Source organism: Protopterus annectens, chromosome 11.part0 (genome assembly GCF_019279795.1).
Source record: "Protopterus annectens isolate FY-2018-M chromosome 11.part0, PAN1.0, whole genome shotgun sequence".
Classification (NCBI taxonomy): Eukaryota; Metazoa; Chordata; order Ceratodontiformes; family Protopteridae; genus Protopterus; species Protopterus annectens.
In genome coordinates, this window is record NC_056745.1 from 1,188,496,361 (window position 1) to 1,188,514,951 (window position 18,591).

An 18,591-nucleotide genomic window follows, 5' to 3' on the forward strand; every position below is an offset into this window, starting at 1 on the left:
TCTGTTTCCAGTCGAAAATCCTTTATTAAGTGCACAGACAAGCAATCCAAGTAAAACAAAAATAGAGTAATAATTTCCTCACAAGCTTTCTAAATATATATATACTTTTTATCAGGCATGGGAGTGGTTTATTGTGCTGTAAAACAAAGTGTTATTGGTACATATGTTAAATTCACATCCTTTCCCCCATCAGTGTGACATTCGAGCTGGTCCTGCCCTACTTAGTAGCTGTCATAATAATATATAACCCTTATGTACTTTAAATAAAATTTATAATGATGTGGTACCTCTTATTTAACCAAATTATTAAGTAGATTATTAAGTCTGTGATTTTATCCAAGACAATATACTACATGGCTGGAAATATATCAACCTTAGTTCATTTGGCAATCAAAAAATATATGTAAATATATACATATGCATTTTGCATGTAAAAATCAATTTCTGTTTTAATAACCTATTATTAACAAAGATCGCTTTCGTCCTTCTAGACTTCTTCAGGTCTGTGTACAAGAACCCTAAAAACCTATATAATTGTATAATTAGTATTGTTATTACACATCATTTTGAAAAAGAACCAGAAAAAAAAAATAAAAATAAGAAAAAATGTATGTATGATGATGGAAACAAAATATACACTTACATTTCAACAGATTTAAAAATGGTATTTAAAACCAATTTGTAGAATAAAATAAAATTCAATTAGTCATGTAAACAATGTGGCAATTTTCTAAGTTCCAGTGCACTTTTAATTGAACAGTAGTAGTTTAGTCCAGGCTTCCTAAAAGAGTTCAGCTTTAATTGCCACATGATTTCATGTTTCTCCAGAATATTCGGGATGTCTCCTTCAAGATCACCCATGTCTGTGCGATCCAGGATCTGGAACTTAAAACCTGTGTGTCTTTTATGAAGAGAATGGTGTTTGGCTAGTGCATTATTTTTACATCTAGAGCGGATTTCTGACAGATAACATGAAATCCTACGCTTGAGTTTATTTACAGTCTTGCCCACATAGAATGCATCACATTCATTGCACTGTGCCCTGTAAATTACGTTTTTAGTGTTACAGTCACCCCCTGCACTGGTTTTAATGATCTTCTTTAAATAAGGGCAGTAAAAACTATCACCTTGCTATATAAATATACAAAATGTACAATTAGTTTCACATCTTTTAGTGCTTTTCTCACATGGTCTAGGTTTAAATTCAACAAAACTTCTAATGTTCCTGGCCTTCCTATAAACAAATGATGGGGCTTCACCTAAGACGTTAATCAGAAAAGGGTTTCCTGTGACAATGTCCCAGTTTTCTTCAATAATATTTTGGATACTGTGATAATCCAAAGTGTATGTCAGGATGCAGCTATTTTTGCATTTGATATTCTCTATGGAATTACTTAACATTTTTCTACTGGGGAGGTTGAGTGAAGGTGCTTCAGTCCTTTTCAGTTCTATAATGGGTTCCAGGATGTTTTTTAACATCTGACTTTCATAGCCTCTCACTAGAAAATCATTCTCTAAGTTGTTCAGGTTTCTCAAAAATGGTTCCATCTCTGTGGTAATTCGAGCTAATCTATAGCCTTGGGACTTCACTACATTATACTTGGTTTTTGCAGGATGTAGACTTTTACTGTGGAGTAATAAGTTAACCCTTGTTGGTTTTCTGAATAGATCAGTGGTGATTCTGTTATTGTTGGTGTCCTTGGAAATCTGCATATCTAAGAAAGTGGTTGAAGTACAGCTATGGGAAGAGGTAAACTTCAGGAAGGGAGTTGTTTGATTGAGGTAAGTGATAAAATCTCCAAGCTGCAAGGTGTCAGAGACGTTTTCTAAACTAGAAAAGCAACTGAAACGTATGCAGGGTCTCTACTGGGAACACATTTATTTACAACAAAGCATAGATAAGAAGAGACTACCCGGGGACTTAGACTGAACAAAAGACCAATGTGGAAGAGTATGGATGATTCACTTTCTAAGGAATGGGAAGATATTTTAGAGGATGCCAGCTACAAACTTATTCATCTGCTACTAAGGAACAACCTTAGTGTGCAGGAAGCTACAAAGGCTGACATCACATCTTTAAAAACAACATTGGAAAATGAGAACCACAATAACCTAGATGCTAAATTTGAGCTGCTTAAAGAAAGAGTGAAAGGATATGAGCAGTCCATTAAAGAAAGAAAGATAAATAAAATGAAACGAGATCAACTGGACAAAGATGATCCTGGGAGACTTACTAGGAGGTACAATAATAATAACAACAACAGGAGAACCAACAACAGACAAGGTTTTATTTATTACAGGGGATATAAAGGAAAGTATAACCGTGCCAGCAGACCTCAACGGGATTTTCCCAGGGGAGATCCTTGCACAAATCCAGACAGGGGCACAATACAGGACCACTAGGAGACTGCCCCTCCAACATCTCATTCCCCACAATCCCAGTCCCCTCTGGCTATCAACACTCTGCAGAAGCCTTTGACATCACAGAAGGATCAGGACAGGAACATAAGCTTTAGCGGCAACCAGAACTGACAGAGAGTTCTACAGGACGAATTGCAGGACTACCAGGACAACCGGGACCACAGACAATCCAGCTACCAGGAGCAGCAGCACCTTCACAGAGACCAGTTTCTTCAGGAAGACCAATATCGACAGCACAGACATCAACCACCACACCAATACCAAAACCAGCACCGGTACCAGAACAAGAATGACGACCACCACCAGAGCCCCAGAGCTTGTCCCTCTTACCAGGTCCCCCCATACCACAGCCACAGTGGGGAATACTACTACAACCCACCGAGATTCCAGAAAGCAGAGTAGGAATCTCTATCCACGAACTCCCAGGGAGCCAGGAGAACCAAACAGTGGACAGGGGTGAGGGAAATACATTACCTGGGCAATCCCGAATGGAACCCCGACTACAACCCAGGTCCCAGGCTCAGACTGAGAAACCAGCCACAATAACAGGTACAATAACAACAACAACAGGTACCACAATAACAGGTGCTCCACTTATCTGGAACCACTCTGTTAAAGCACTGACTGAAGAGAAAAAAAATGTGTTGTCCAAAGGACTTACTTTTGTACCAAACTGTAGGAGTGAGGTTGCTCAAGTACTGATAGACCTTAAAATGTTTGTGAGGAAGCTCAACTTAAGGGTACAGTTTCATGGCAAAAGTAATGACACCGAAAATAAGCCTATTGATGAAACTATAAAAAGGCCTAGCAGCTATTGTCCACCACTACATCAAACACTAGCTGCTTTCGAAGTGAAATGTGAGATGGATATCAGGAAACTGCTTAAAAAACCTCCAAAGAAAAAAACTTTATAACTTAACAAAGGGAGAAAGAAAAGCATTGCTTGAGCTAGGCAATGATAAATCCAGGCGTGTAATGAAGGCAGACAAGGGAGGAGGTATACTTGTGACTGATACCACTAGCTACGACCAAAAGATATTTTTTTGATTGCCAAATGAACTAAGGTTGATATATTTCCAGCCATGTAGTATATTGCCTTGGATAAAATCACAGACTTAATAATCTACTTAATAATTTGGTTAAATAAGAGGTACCACATCATTATAAATTTTATTTAAAGTACATAAGGGTTATATATTGTTATGACAGCCACTAAGTAGGGCAGGACCAGCTCGAATGTTACACTGATGGGGGAAGGGATGTGAATTTAACATATGTACCAACAACACTTTGTTTTACAGCACAATAAACCACTCCCATACCTGCTAAAAAGTATATATATATATATATATATATATATATATATATATATATATATTTAGAAAGCCTGTGAGGAAATTATTACTCTATTTTTGTTTTACTTGGATCGCTTGTCTGTGTACTTAATAAAGGATTTTCGTCTGGAAACAGACTCCCTGCCTTGCTTGGATTACTTTTGAATACTTAGTAATGCTGTGCAATCATATATTTTCTATTATTACTTTTTGTTTTGTTTTGACTTAAGATGAGTTTACATTCACTACTTCTACTACTGTTGTCTGATCTGATTAATATACAGTGATTAACTAGAAATATATGGACTGAAAACCTTCCACACAGAGAAGTTTCTTACACTGTTTTGTTTTTGGACCCACTACACTTTAGTGGGTTGTTTTGAGACTTCGGGGATACCACAGAGATTTCTTGTTTTTTATAACATATCAGTACTAACTATTTAGAATGGTGTTTGCTACATTACAGGAACTACCAACTGGTATTCTTTGCTACCAAGGCTTGCTTTCCATTTACACCTCCAGTAGAGCTCATGCCAGAAACACTGTTTGTGGCTCCATCTCAGTTACCAGTATTCTAGCTCAGTGAGGTCATAATATTTTGGTAGCACTTAAAAGGATTCCTACCCATTTGCTGTTAGTCTACTGGAAGACAGTGGACCCCCTCAATACCTGTAGGTCCCCTTTTCGTCATTATTGCTAGTTCTAGATGCTTTCAGTAACAGATGCCAGTTATGTTTCAGAGTTGCCAGATGCACATCCCCTGCCTGGCAAAAGAATACCCACCATGTCTGTGTCAGGCTTTCAGCTATTGCATTCTAGTTCCACAGATGCCATGCTGTCCTGCAGTGGTTCCTCAGCTGTTTTCTTGCTGTCTTTGAATCTGGAGATTGAGGTCTCAGGTAAGATTGGTATTGGCTAGCATAACAAAACCCATTGCATGTCAACCCCTTGGACATCAGTGCATATGTGCGCAGGTGTTAAGTTAGAAATAGAATACAGGAAACACGCTTAATGACTGCCTCAGTAATGACAGCTATCAGATAGCTGTCATCTTAGTGATTGGGAACAAATGGGCCACTTAACAGAGGGATGGCCAAATGGACAACAAGCAGTGAAGGGGAAAAAAAACTGCAAAAAAAAAACACTTTAAGGAAACGTGCAAAATGCAGGGTGAAACACAATGGGATTTAGTGAATGCTGATTTAATGAACTTGAATATGGATGCTCTGATGCTTAAAAAAGCAGACTGCATATTCACACAGCCAGGGAAATTCTTGCTAATGGAGAATCCAGCATCTGAGAACCAACATCACAGAGACAGCTGTTTCTTTTTTAAAACAAGAAACACCTTTATTAAATTATCAATTATGATGTAAGCAATCATACATTTATATAAATGAAAAAAAAACATATTGACATATTTTTAGTTGCAAACGTTATACGTCAGTTATAACCTATACAGTCACTGACAAACATTACAAAGCTCATTAAATTCCTGCTTTCCCTTAAAACTCATTCCTCCACCAAAACATTCTGCATGTATTATTCCCCCACTCCCCATTTTTTCTGTGTAATTTGCTCCTACCCTTTTCTAAAGATCCCTCTTCCAGTTGTTTTATCACTGTTACTATATTTGCTACTTCTAGTACAGTTGGTTTGGACATTGATTCCCATTTTCTTGTAACTGCTTTATTGGCAGCCACCAGAATTAAACTCAGCAAGGCCTTACTGTATCTAAGAAATTCCAGTTCTCTATCACAGCTCAAAAAATAATTTCCTTAGTTACACCAATTTACTCACCCAGTATTTCTGATAGAGTAGTCTGCAGGGAATTTTTTAAATCTATCAACTAATTTAATTCCCAGAAAATATGTTCCCAATTACCCCTTTTTTCCCCATCACACCTCCAACATATCAATCTACCAAAGGAAAAAAATTCTTTGGAGTCTGCTTGGAGTATACAAATACTTATGCAAATAATTCCAAGCAAAGATCCTAAATCTTCTAGACTTTGTTGCATATTTGGGAGCCATACATGTATCCCCCATTGTTTCTTTGTGAATTGCTTATTATCTAATCTCTCTTCCCAATCCTTTCTAACCTCCTCTAATTGATTCCTATAGTTATCATGCAATATTTTATATGCCGTACTAATTATCCCTTTTTAACATCAGTTTCGTTTCTAGATTCTACTAAAATCTATACCTGTGCTGATCTTTCACTTAAGACCCCCAATTTCTTTCTGTCTGCTTCTACTCTCATATCAATCCTTGATAGGGAAGGCAATCTCTAGCCTGCATTCCAAATTAATTTTTGGCCTCTTCCCATTTTCTTACCTTTCTCTCTCTAATTATTTTCTCCCAATACCTTGGTTCCTTTACCAGTTTTCTCTAGTAAATTCCAAACCTCCCTTGCCTATTCTTTGGATCCAGAATTGCAGTCATCCCTATCGGCAGAATCTCCTTTCTCCATCCCCGTTTTGGCTTAATTCTTAGAATACTTTCTGCTACTTTATGAACGTAATATTCTGTATGGTTATTGTTATTCTCCTTAAGGATCCACATCCAAAATTCCAGTCTGTCCTTGTTTTTTGAGCTTCCTCCCTCTTTCATCATCATCCCCTTCCACTTTGAATTATAACCTTCTGCTTGTGCTGTATATAGTAACCTTAACTTTGTAGCTCTGAAATATCCCTTCAAATCAGGTAATCCCAAACCAACTTGTTCGTTTGGAATGATCAACTTATCACACTTGACTGTTGCCCTCTTCCCATCCCAAAGAAAATCATTCAACTCTTCATTAATTACTGTCCACAACTTTTCCTGTGGTTGATATAAATATGCCTTGCCTATGTATAAAATTAAAGGGACTGAAAAAATATTTTGTACTGCTTGCATCTTGCTATCCATACCCATAGGCAAGAGCTTCCAGTTTCTCAATTTTTGTATTATATTTTTAGTGTCTTTTCACATATCCTTTACTTGCCATAACATCATCCCTTTTAACCAATACTCCTGAATACTTATTTTGTCATGTCCTTATAAATATGGGTACTGCAGAACCAATTTGTGTGTGAGTGCATATTTTACAGCTATTGCCTTTGTTTTATCGTAATTAACTTTATATCCCAAAAAAACCTGGAACTGTCTCAGAATGCAGCACAGCACTGAGATGTCCCTATCTGGTTTTATCAGGTACAAAATAATATCATCTGAAAATAAAGTCAGTTCGAATTTCTGAGTCCCTTATTTTCTTTGCCAATGGTTCTAAATAAAATACAAACATCAAAGGGGAAGGAAAATACTGTTGCCTGATTCTGCTGTTTAGACACAACTTATCAAAGAGGAACCCTCCCACTTTGATTTTTGCCTCCAATCCCTCATGTATCCTCCTCATTAACCTTGTTATTGTGTCAGGAAATGCAACTGCTTCCATTACCCTAATAATAAAATCCTAGCTTGCTCTGTCGAATGCTTTTTCTGCAAGACCCACCAACAACCGCAGTATTTTTGTACCTTTTGCTTCCCTGTAGATCATCTTTGCTCTATTAACATTGTGAAACATTTGCCTCTCCTCCACAAAACCACACTGATCTATATCTATCAATTTTGACAACACCTTTGCCATTCTTTTAGCCATTATAGATATAAAAGCTTTATAATCATGGATCTGATGTTGTCAATTTTCATTCTTTCCTCAACTGTTGGGTTCGGATCTGATCCAACTCAGCCGTTACTAAAGCTCATGGTAACCAAAAAAGTTATTGAGCTTCTTCCTTACCCGTGATACACCAACCACTAACATACCCTAGATCTGGCTTGCTGCTTTTCCTGTAAAGACGTGGTCAGCCATAGCTCTCAAGTTTCAATTGTATTTTAAGCATATAAGTGAATTATTTCTAAAAAAAAAACTTTATATTTCTAGTGTATTTCTGTTTTAATTGTTATCCTTTTCTCTCGTACATTAGTGTATTGCTTTATTACCATTGTTCATAGTTTGTTTTACTTCTGCTGTTTTTACATGCTTGTGTATCCTTAATTACTATTGTTGGCAATATTTTTTTGATTTCCTCTTTCCAGAAAAAAAAAAATATTTTGTTCTTATATTGTACTTTGTTGTTTACTCTAGTATGGCTCAGAAGGGTCCTTCTATCTTTAAAAAAATATATATTTAAAGTCTGGGCACAAGTTGCCCATCGCAGATGCACATACACTCTGTTTTTATTGTCTAGGTCCACAGAACCTGCAGGAGGATAGTTTTATTTATCATAATTTTAACCCCAGAGCACGTGTAGACAGGAAGAATAAGTTGATTCTGAAAGGCTTGCTGCCATCATCTTTCTGTGAAGCTATCAGTGGGGCTCAATCCCCCAAATTAAAGTTTTAGGAGTCGAAGTCTCCGATTCCATCCACTTCCTCGACTTCATCTTCAGTGCCTTCCAGGTGGAGGTCTAAATCAGATTCTAGGAGGTCTCAAACCTCTTCCCCCTCAGATCCGAAGAAAAAGAGGTTAATGGATCCTAGATCATCAGATGTGACCAAGAAACTTTCAGATCCGAATGTTCTGTGTCCTATTATTTTGCCAAGGACCCAATATTCTCCATCTGTTGATCCAGTGCCTTCCAGGGGCCCTTCCTTTTTTATGGAAAGGCATCATTCAAAGTCTCCTTCCCTGGCCTCATCTAATTTATTCAAGAGTTTGACTGAGGAAGATGTGGATAGGATGATTTAGATTTTATTTATTTTACATTTGTTTACCAGGAAAGTCCAACTGGGCAGAGCCAATTTTCAGTGGAGGACCAAGAAACATGATGAAAAAGTTTCTCTTGTTACAGATCCAGAAAGGTATGTTACCAGCTCCTGCTACTTTGGGTCTAGAGGCCCCATCCTTCAACCACATCACCACCTCAGACTCCTTCTCTGATTCCTTTGGTTGATTCACAGACCTTGGATCTGAGTCTTCCGGGTCCATCTACCCTATTTTCAGATCCAAAGCTAACTCTGATTGCCCCAGCTCTGACATCTTCAGATCTGAAGGACTCTCAGAGCCAAAGCTTCCTTGTCTGATCCAAGGTGCTAGGATCAACTGCGAAGGTCTTGGAGCCATCTCTGCACCTTGATACTTCAGCATTGGACAGCTCAGCTCTGACTTCCTCCTGGGAGAGATTGTTTTCCCAGCAGGAGGAGACAAGCTTCCTTGTCTGATCCAAGGTGCTGGGATCAACTGCGAAGGTCTTGGAGCCATCTCTGCACCTTGATACTTCAGCATTGGACAGCTCAGCTCCGACTTCCTCCTGGGAGAGATTGTTTTCCCAGCAGGAGGGGACAACAGCCCAGAAACCTGCCTTCTCGGTGCCAAAGTCTTCTCCTTCTCCAGGGCGGTCTGCCTTCGAGGATGTGAAGACGGTGTTTTCTTCTCCGATAGGATTGATGGACCCAATCCCATCAGATCTTCAATCTAGCTCCCAGATGTCTCTGTGCTTGGAGCCTTATCATTCAATGCCACAGGGAACAGCCAGCTCGAGACCTCCAGACTACCCAGCAGGGTTTCATAGTCACTTCTGACACCTCCACAAAGCACCCCACCAAAGAAGTCCCTAGGAAGAGCCAGTGTAAAAGGAGGCACACAAGAGTCAGTCACTGAGGATACTGATTTTGAGGAGGGTGAAGCGTCCCCACGATCACCTCAAAATGTCATTTCAGATACTTAAACAGAGAGGTGGTTGGGCCCCCAGCAACCTTTCACTGGAGAAGTCAGTATTTCTGGGCGCCTTTGCAGCTGGCCCAACTACCTCATGGGTTATTCCACCCTCCAACAAGCTCATTGATTTGGTCTCTCGGTGGGTGTGGAAGGAGCCTAACTCAGTTAAGCCAATACTAAGAGGTCAGACAGGATTCTGGCTCCACCTGTGGGAAAGGAATTTTGAGGTAAGGGAGTGCCCATGGATGCCATGGTCATGACGACAGCCACAAAGAAGGAACTTGCTGAACAAAGTTCCTGTGTTCATTCCCCTAACAGGAAGTCTAGGGCAATGGACAGGTTTGGGAAGTGGGTCTATGCTTCACTGACTTTTGCTCTTAGATCGCTGCACTATTTGGCACATTTTACTAGATTGTAAAGGGACTTGATCAAAAAACTTTCAGAATCCATTACAGGGACCATTTCTGTTGAGGTGCAATTGTCTGTGGCCTCTCAGTTGACTACCCTCCAATCCATCTTGAATTCATCCGTGAGGCTTATTTCACATGCAACCGAAGGCACCTCAAGGTTAGCGGGTTAAGGCATATCCATTAGGAAGCATGCCTGGATGCGTTTATGTGATTTTGCAGAACCCTTAAAGTCCTTGTTTGTCAGTGCTCCCTTTTACAGCAGTTCTTTGTTTGGCCCCAAAGTGAAGGACACATTATCCAGGTGTGTGAAAGATGGAAAGACACTCTCTGCAGGGTGTGTACGTTTTTCGACCCTGCGAAGATCCTTTTCTAGGAATCAACAAGGTGGTCAGAAGGTGTGGTTCAAGAAGTCCCAGGGTCTTTTCCAGGGCACACATGGAGAAAGTTCCCCTAGAGGCAGAGGGGGGAACTCTAATGGACAATGATGTCCCCATGGCAGAGGAGGCCCACAAAACTAGGGGTCTAGAGATTCTTTCTCTGACAGACCCTACTAGCACTCCTGAAAGGAGGCCCGATTTTCCCCCCACTGGAGGTAGTTGGGGGGTCGACTATCTCTGCACCAGAGAGCCTAACTGGACATAACAAAAGATATTTGTGTGCAGAGAATTATTTCCAGAGCTTATATAATGCCCTTTTCCCTTCCTTCTCCAAGCGTATGCAAAATTCCCAGTGGTCCACCCAGTCAGAGGAAAGAAGAAGCACTGCAGATACAAAAGATGCTAGAAAAAAAGAGTCTAACAAGAGGTCCTGCCAAACCAGATAGAATCAGGAACTTACTCAAGATTCTTTTTAGTGCCAAAGAAAACAGGGGACTAGAGACTAATTTTAGATCTCAGTGACTTGAACAAGTCAATTCAACATACAAAGTTTCGGATGGTCATGGTTCAACCCATTCTACCCTTCTTGGGCAAGTGCAACTGGATGTGCATGATAGAGTTTCAGGATGTATACTATCACATAAAGATGAACAGACAATCCAGAAGGTACTTATGCTTCTGGCTGGGAGCCAGTCACTACCAGTTCAGAGCACTGCCCTTTGGCCTCACCATAGCCCCCAAGTTGTTTACCAAATGTATGGCAGTAGTGGCAGCTCACCTGAGAGTGCAGGGATTCCGTATGGTCCTTCCATATCTAGATGACTGGCTCATTACTGCCCTGGCCAGGCATCTACTAACAAGAGTGATAGATCAGGTACTTCTGATTTGTTCTCATCTGGGGATAACCATGTGTCATAACAGGTCCCATCTATGACCAACTCAAATTTTGGAATTCATAGGAGCAGTTTTCAGCATGACATCTATGACAGCTTCTCTTCCTCTCTCAAGAGTGCAGACTATAAGTCCAAGTCAACGCAGTACCAGTGTTTCAGCCCTGTTGATCCTTCAGGCCTTAGGGCCAATGTCAGCTGCCATAATTTTAGTTTCTCTAGCAAGGTATCACATAAGAATTCTTCAATGGATGCTAACAACACAATGGTCTATTCTTTACCAGTGCATGTCAACACAAATAAGGGTCACTCAGGCACACAAGAGATACATCTGGTGGTGGATTCATTCAGAGCAAGTTCTACAAGGCTATTCTTTCATTCTACCTCAGCTGACAGCCATAGTGACCACAGATGCTTTCCAGATTGGGGGGTGGGGGAGGGGGGTCACTTTCTGTAGAGAACAGTCCAAGGCACTTGGTCCCCCCGAAGAGGCCAACTTGCATATCAGTGTCCTAGTGATGAGAGTAGTGCTTTTCACATTGCAAACCCTTCCAGGATACTCTCCCTTTATTGACAATTGCTGTTTAAATGAGCAATATGTCAGTAGTTTGGTACATCTAAAAACAAGGCAGGACCAGATCATACCCCTTGTGTCGAGAAGCACTCAGAGTGTGGCAATGGGTGATCTCATCCAACTGCTTTCTCATAGCAATGCACATTCTGGGGAAAACCAGTTTGATAGTAGACAAATTGAGCAGGTCCATTCTTCTACCTTACAAGTGGTCTTTCAAGAGGAAAGTGGCAGAAATGATTTTCTGCCAATGGAGCCAGCCTTGCTGCGATCTTCTTGTTTTTCACTTAAACAACAAATGCAGCAGCTGCTTTGCCCTAAGAGTTTCAGAGATTCAGGACTTGTCATTGAAACCTTCATACTTGATTTTTCGTAAGGGTAGAGTTACATTGCGAACCAATGTGACTTTCCTCCCCAAGATCGTGTCAGAATCCATTATCAATCAGTCCATTAATTTGCCAGTATTCTTTCCTAAATTTACAAACAAAGTTGAATGTATATTGCATTTATTGGATATTCACAGACAATTATGTTTTTATTTACATAGGATAAAAGAAATCAGAAAGACAGACCAGTTGTTTGTTTCTTTTGCTGATGTGAAATTGGGAAAGCCAGTGGCAAAAGTAACTCTAGCCAGATGGTTGATGGATTGTACTTCTTTTATCTATAACAAACTAGGTCTGTCTTTACCAAACCTTTAAGAGCCCATTCAACTAGGTCCATGGCAACTTCTTTGGTCTTACTATCTAGAGCTTCCATGGATGACATATGTGCAGCTGCAACCTGGGCAAATCCTCATACTTTTATCACTGATTACAAACTGTATCTGATCTCGAGGGGCAGAGCATCTTTTGGCTCAACTGTGCTCAGGAATATCCTTCCTTAGAGTACACCCGGGGTTTTTAGATAGCTGGGGACTCTGTCCCAGCAGTTGAGGATAACATTAAAATTGACAACATCAGATAACTTCTAGAAGAACGAGATATTATCAGGACACCACTGCCATTTATAATTGAGCTCCGGATATAGTTTCCTCTGTAGGACATATACATTTTTTATTTAACTATATAAAGATATTTATACATAATGGTAGTTACCATTTTGGGTAAAATCAGCAAACAAGATCTGGGGTACGCTAGAGGTTGGTGCATCATGGGTAATGGAGAAGCTTGAAAGCTTTTTTGGTTATCTTACCATGAGCTTTAGTAATGGCCAAGATGGATCCGAGGATCGGATCCAAACCCAACAGTTGAGGAAAAATGAAAATGGACAACACAGATGGAACTTTATGATGAGCATATAACTTTGTTTTTTAAATTGAAATGGGCCTGTATGAAGCTGGATCTGATGGATCTTTACCATCTTTAGATATTACAGAGTCCACAGCTTTTTTTTCCAGGATGTTGGTGCTTCCCTTCCTTTTAAAATACTGTTAAACAAAACCCTTCCAGATCTGTATCACTTTCTTCCCACTTAGTTTCTAAACTTTCACCAGAATATCATATATTCTTGTAGACTTTCCTGAAGATTGATTATACATCACCATTTTTATCACATCTTCTCATATCATAACTGTTAAATTTTGAGCCTTATCTACCTCTAACCTTGGTATATTTAAGTATTTCCATTTGTGTCTTTGCTTGATTTCCTCACTTCTCTGCTTTATACAAATTTTCATAAAATCTGCTAAATTTTGTATATCTATCTATATATATATATATATATATATATATATATATATATATATCTATATACATATATATATATGTGTGTGTGTGTGTGTGTACTAACTCCAAGATCATGCAATCCCTAGGGAAGGTACATATTCCCCAACCCCAGAAACTGTCAGTCTTGCACACCTGTCAGTCATCTGCTTTGTTGACCAAAGTGTGTTGACCAAAACAGTTGTCAGCATTTGGAAATTTTGACTAAAGTAACCACTCCTATAGACAGACATACACACGTGTGTATGTATGTATGTATGTATATATATATATATATATATATATATATATATATATATATATATATATATATATATATACACTAGCATAACTCATTCAGAAACATTACTCAATGAGGCATCAAGATACTCAATATTCAAATGTTTATTAAGTCTATTTGGAGACACAGCAATTTAATCTGCCAAATCATTTCCTTAGTTTCTAAAGTGTTGTCATTCCCTTATACAGTACTTATTACAATAAATAAATGCATTTAATGAAAGCCCCACAAACATGTGAATGCCTATATAAAGCACTGTTACTATTTTTTGGTATTAATGGAAGAAACATGTTTTGCTAGTCTTGTCTTGGTCTTAACAAAATAAAAGGCTGAGCATGAAGTATTTTTGGCAGGATACATTGCCATTTAACTATTACACTTGTATCACACTTTTGTACCAGTACTGAGGCATGCCTGTCCTGATAGCAAAACTAGACCACTATTTATAAATTTATACCATTTGCAATCACCAGAAGTATTATTTTTGTGGCAATTCTAGCTCAGAACTGCAGCCACCACAAGGATGTGTAATTTATTTAACATTTGTTAACTGGGAAAGTCTGACTTGAAATGAAGCCATTTTTCATTGGATCCCCAGGGAGAAATGCTCCAGATGCACGTCTTTCTAATGTGGGAAGAAACTGGAGCACCTGGAGGAAACCCACACGAATGCAGGGAGGACATGCAGACTCCGTACAGAAGGCATCCCAGCTGAGAATCGAACTGGAGAACCTCTTGCTGTAAGGTGGCAATGCTATCACTGCACCACTGCGCTGTCCAAAATGTACCGTGTTCTTTTTTTGTGGTAATTTTTGTGGATGTACAACTACAATGAGGACCTTCCAGTAATGCTCTTAGAATACTCCCTTTTTTTTTTTTTTGCTTCCCTTAGCATCATACTAACTGCCCAGCTCCCCAGTGCCCCATGTCCATGCCGAGTCTAGCCCCTTACTTACTCCAGTATTACTAGGGCCAGTTGTGATTCCTAAGTGTGATCTGGGGCATCCATCCAGGTTTTTTTTCTTTACATCCCTACCCACTCCCTTCCCTGCCTCCTGAGCTCATTGACTACGTCCGAGTGCAATTCCAATCTTTTGACCATACCTCCCTTTAGGGAGCATCATTAACAAACACCTTCCTACCCAGGACAGGCACACCTATCCCTCCCTGGCTGTCAGTGTCCTGAACTGCTAATTGATTGGGCCATTGTCAGGTCTTTATCCCTCTATGCCACCAGAGCATCTCAGAATATCTATCTTCTTATTAAGAAAAATGTTACCACTATGCAATTTTTTTTAGTAATATCAGGAAAACTCTTAAAAGCTGCCAATCATTCCTTGTTACTTTGTTCTCCTTTTATCCACTCTGTATGTAACAGGAAAACCATGAACATAGTCTTGTTTAGACAAGTCATCCTGTGTACTGAGAACATCACTAATGTCAGATTGTTCAGCTTCCACTAAAATGGGCCTAAATCTACATATTGATAAGCTAATTTAATCTGCCATATCATTTCCTTAGTTTCTAAAGTGTCATTTCCTCATACAGTAGTTATATCAGGAAAACTCTTAAATCTTCCAGTCATTCCTTGTTACTTCCTTCTCCTTTTATCCACGCTGTATGTAACAGGAAAACCATGAACATCACTAAGTCAGCAAGAACATCAGAACTGTAAAAACATACTTTCATAAATCCATAAATGACAGGTTAACTTTCTCTAATTGAATAATGTAACTTTTAGATTGTAAGTGATGTATAATATCTACAACTAAGATTGTGTCAGTATGGTCTGTGATGTAAAATACTTGAACTGTGTCAATATGGCTTGTTTTCATTTATATAAATGTATGATTGCCTATGTCATAACTGATAATTTAATAAAGATGCTTCTTATTAAAAAAAATAACTTGAATTTTCGACATATAGAAATCATCACTGAAAAGTATTTATAGAAGAAAAGAATGCATTCTTACACTTATTTCCTCACAAATACATTTTTTAAAAAATCAACATCATTTAACAAATTACTCATTTTTTGATTACATACGCTGTTGTCATCCTTCACATACTGAATAGCCCTTTAAGATGGCACAAATAAAAAATGAACAGCTGATTCCGGGTGTGATAGTGGTCATTTCTAATAAAATAGCTTCTTTAGTTCCACTTTACGTAAGAAAAGAATGAACATGATTGTAGGAAATTGCTTTGAACCCAAGAAGAGATTAGGCAGTACCTCCTCTGTGTACGCTCTTCTATCCCAGTTCATTTTCTTGAGTTTATTATTTTTGATGGTATTATCAAGTATGTTTTATTTATTTATTTATTTGTTTTACATTTGTTGACTGGGCTAGTCTAACCAGATATATGTCCATTTTCAATAGAGGCCCAGAGAGATAAGCTCCGAGGAAACAAACAAAATCACATATACACAAATTAATGTATACAATGAACATTGCAGGTGCAGTACAGAGAATAATCAAAGAGGTCATTGCCACATTTGTAGCAAGCAATTTACTAGAGATTAAAAGAAAAAAAATATTTTTTTAACTGAAACCTGAGAGCCTTCCAGTCAGGCAGGGTATAAACTGGAGTAACTGTTACATTTGTAGCAAGCAGTTTGCTGCAGTTTAAAAGAAGAAATGATTTTTTTTAACTCAAACCTGAGCACTGTAGGACTCCATGCAGGTAGTGTATAAGCTGTAGCAACTGTTTGCTACATTTGTAGCAAGGCTGTTTTCTACAGTTTAAAAGATTTTTTTCACTCACTTAGATGTAAGGAAGGAGAGTTGAGGGCAGGGCACACAAACGAGACCTGAATGGCTTGGGGGGGGGGGGGTGGCATGCTGTGCCTCTCTCCACCTGGAATGGCCATTTTCTTCTTTTTTCTCTCCATTTGAATAGCTTGGGGGTGGCTAGTTCATGGTATCAGTGCAGGGCACTGGTTGAGCTGGCTACGCTTCTATATATGGGATCACACAAATCTAGGGGTTGGGAAGTTTGCTCTTACCTCATATTTATGTGATCTCAGAGTTTGTATATAATTAGCATGGGGGGGTGATGGGTCCATCCCCCCCATCCTGCAAAAAACAAAGTTTTATTTAAATGTTTTGAAAGACTGCATGTGCCGGATTGTGGTGTCTTGGCACATGCAAATTAGCATGTCGATATTGGCATTTTCAACATTTTGACATTGCCATTATGCCAGTCGTCAGTGCTTTTTCACTGAAAATGCACTTTCGCGAAAGAGAAATAAAAAAACAAAAAAAATGACAAAGGGCTGTTGCTGAGATCGTGGCACAGTGGGGTGAGGAAATATTCCCTTTTCCCCACTGTAGTGCGACTTCACAGTGAGAATATAAAAATAGGGGTGTGTGGAGGCACAGCCCCCCACTAATGGGGGTGCAAGGGGGCTTGCCTCCCTGCATAAACGTGATTACTGTTGGGTTTTTTTTTTTTTAATTTTGTCATTTTATTTTTCCTCTCTCTTTCGCGAAAGTGCATTTTTGGTGAAAAAGCACTATCGTGAAAGTAAGTTCACCCGTTTCCGTTTCATGGAAACAGGTTTTCAGTGAACAGTCCTAGATCCATATACATATATATGTTGTTTTTCTGTGGGCTTTTCCTGGTTAGCGGTCGCCACAGCGGAACTCTGGTCTGCTAATGATTGGCAGCCGATTTTTTTATGGTGCCGAGGTGCCAGCCCAATGCCCAACCTTCAACGAAGGCATGCCCATTCACGCATGTCTTTCGAAAGCCACTCGACCGCAGAGAGGACATGCAGACTCCACACAGAAGGCGCTCCAGCCGAGAATCAAACGGGAGAATCTCTTGCTGTGAGGCGACAACACTACCACTGCACCTCCGCGGCTTATATATATATATATATATATATATATATATATATGTTGAACTATATATATATATATATATATATATATATATATATATATATATATATATATGTTGAACAATATATATATATATATATATATATATATATATATATATATATATATATATATATATATATATATATATATATATATATATATATAATATTGGGCAATTTGCATTTCATTTGGATGCCTGCAATACGACATTTTTCCAAAAAGCCTGGAGCTAATCATTCTCCATTCACCCAGGTTTCAGATCAGTGCTGCTAAATTTGCATGTAATACCCTTTTATTCCATCTCAAATAGTCAGTAAATATACTTTTTTTCTTCTTCTTTTTGTTGCAGTCAAAACAAGACATGGAGGTTAATGGTGCTGTGGAAATTGCTCGATGTTCCAGAGGACAGTACTTTGGAGAACTTGCCTTGGTTACAAATAAGCCACGTGCAGCTTCAGCATATGCTGTTGGACATGTCAAATGTTTAGGTACTCTACATTTTTTTTTCTATTTTGCTACAATATTAAGAAAAGAGGAACTATGAATGCATTTTGAATGAATTCCTAAATGTCTTTTTATAACAGTTTTTGATCTGATGTTATCAATGTCATCATTCCTTACAGTAGGGTCTTGGATCCGACATTGGATCCGTGTCGGCAACTAGACAGTTCCAAGGCTCAAGCTCCTTCCTCTCCCATAATCCCATGCTGCCCTCTAACCCTCAGATCTCATTTGCTGCATTCTGCTATGGATGTGATCCTTTGCTCTCCCGCAGATAAATGCTTTCTGTTCCTGTTTTTTTCAGCTTACTTTAGATTAGTTTAAACTTAGTTTAACTTTAGATTTAAACCTTAGTGTTAGATCTCTTTTCTTTACCTCCCCTCCCTTAGACAGCCTAGATTTTTGGCAGGGTAGTTCCCCTGTTGTAAGCTAGGCATTTGCTAGGCATTCGGTGCCTTTTTTCACTTTAGACTGTTTTAGTCTTTCTTAGGGT

The 18,591-nt window shown here is 38.9% G+C and overlaps 2 protein-coding genes across 3 annotated transcripts in view; both read left to right on the forward strand.

Annotated features, from left to right (window-relative positions):
• Nucleotides 1-18,591, forward strand: part of PRKAR2B (protein kinase cAMP-dependent type II regulatory subunit beta) — a 1,491,604-nt gene that overhangs the window by 1,427,088 nt on the left and 45,925 nt on the right. The window contains exon 10 of the mRNA XM_044088539.1: nucleotides 17,947-18,085. Coding sequence (XP_043944474.1) covers nucleotides 17,947-18,085 — 139 coding nt within the window. The remainder of the gene's footprint in view (nucleotides 1-17,946; nucleotides 18,086-18,591) is intronic.
• The window catches only part of HBP1 (HMG-box transcription factor 1), a 1,884,794-nt gene that overhangs the window by 265,038 nt on the left and 1,601,165 nt on the right, over nucleotides 1-18,591 (forward strand). The gene's annotated exons all lie outside the window — the stretch shown is intronic.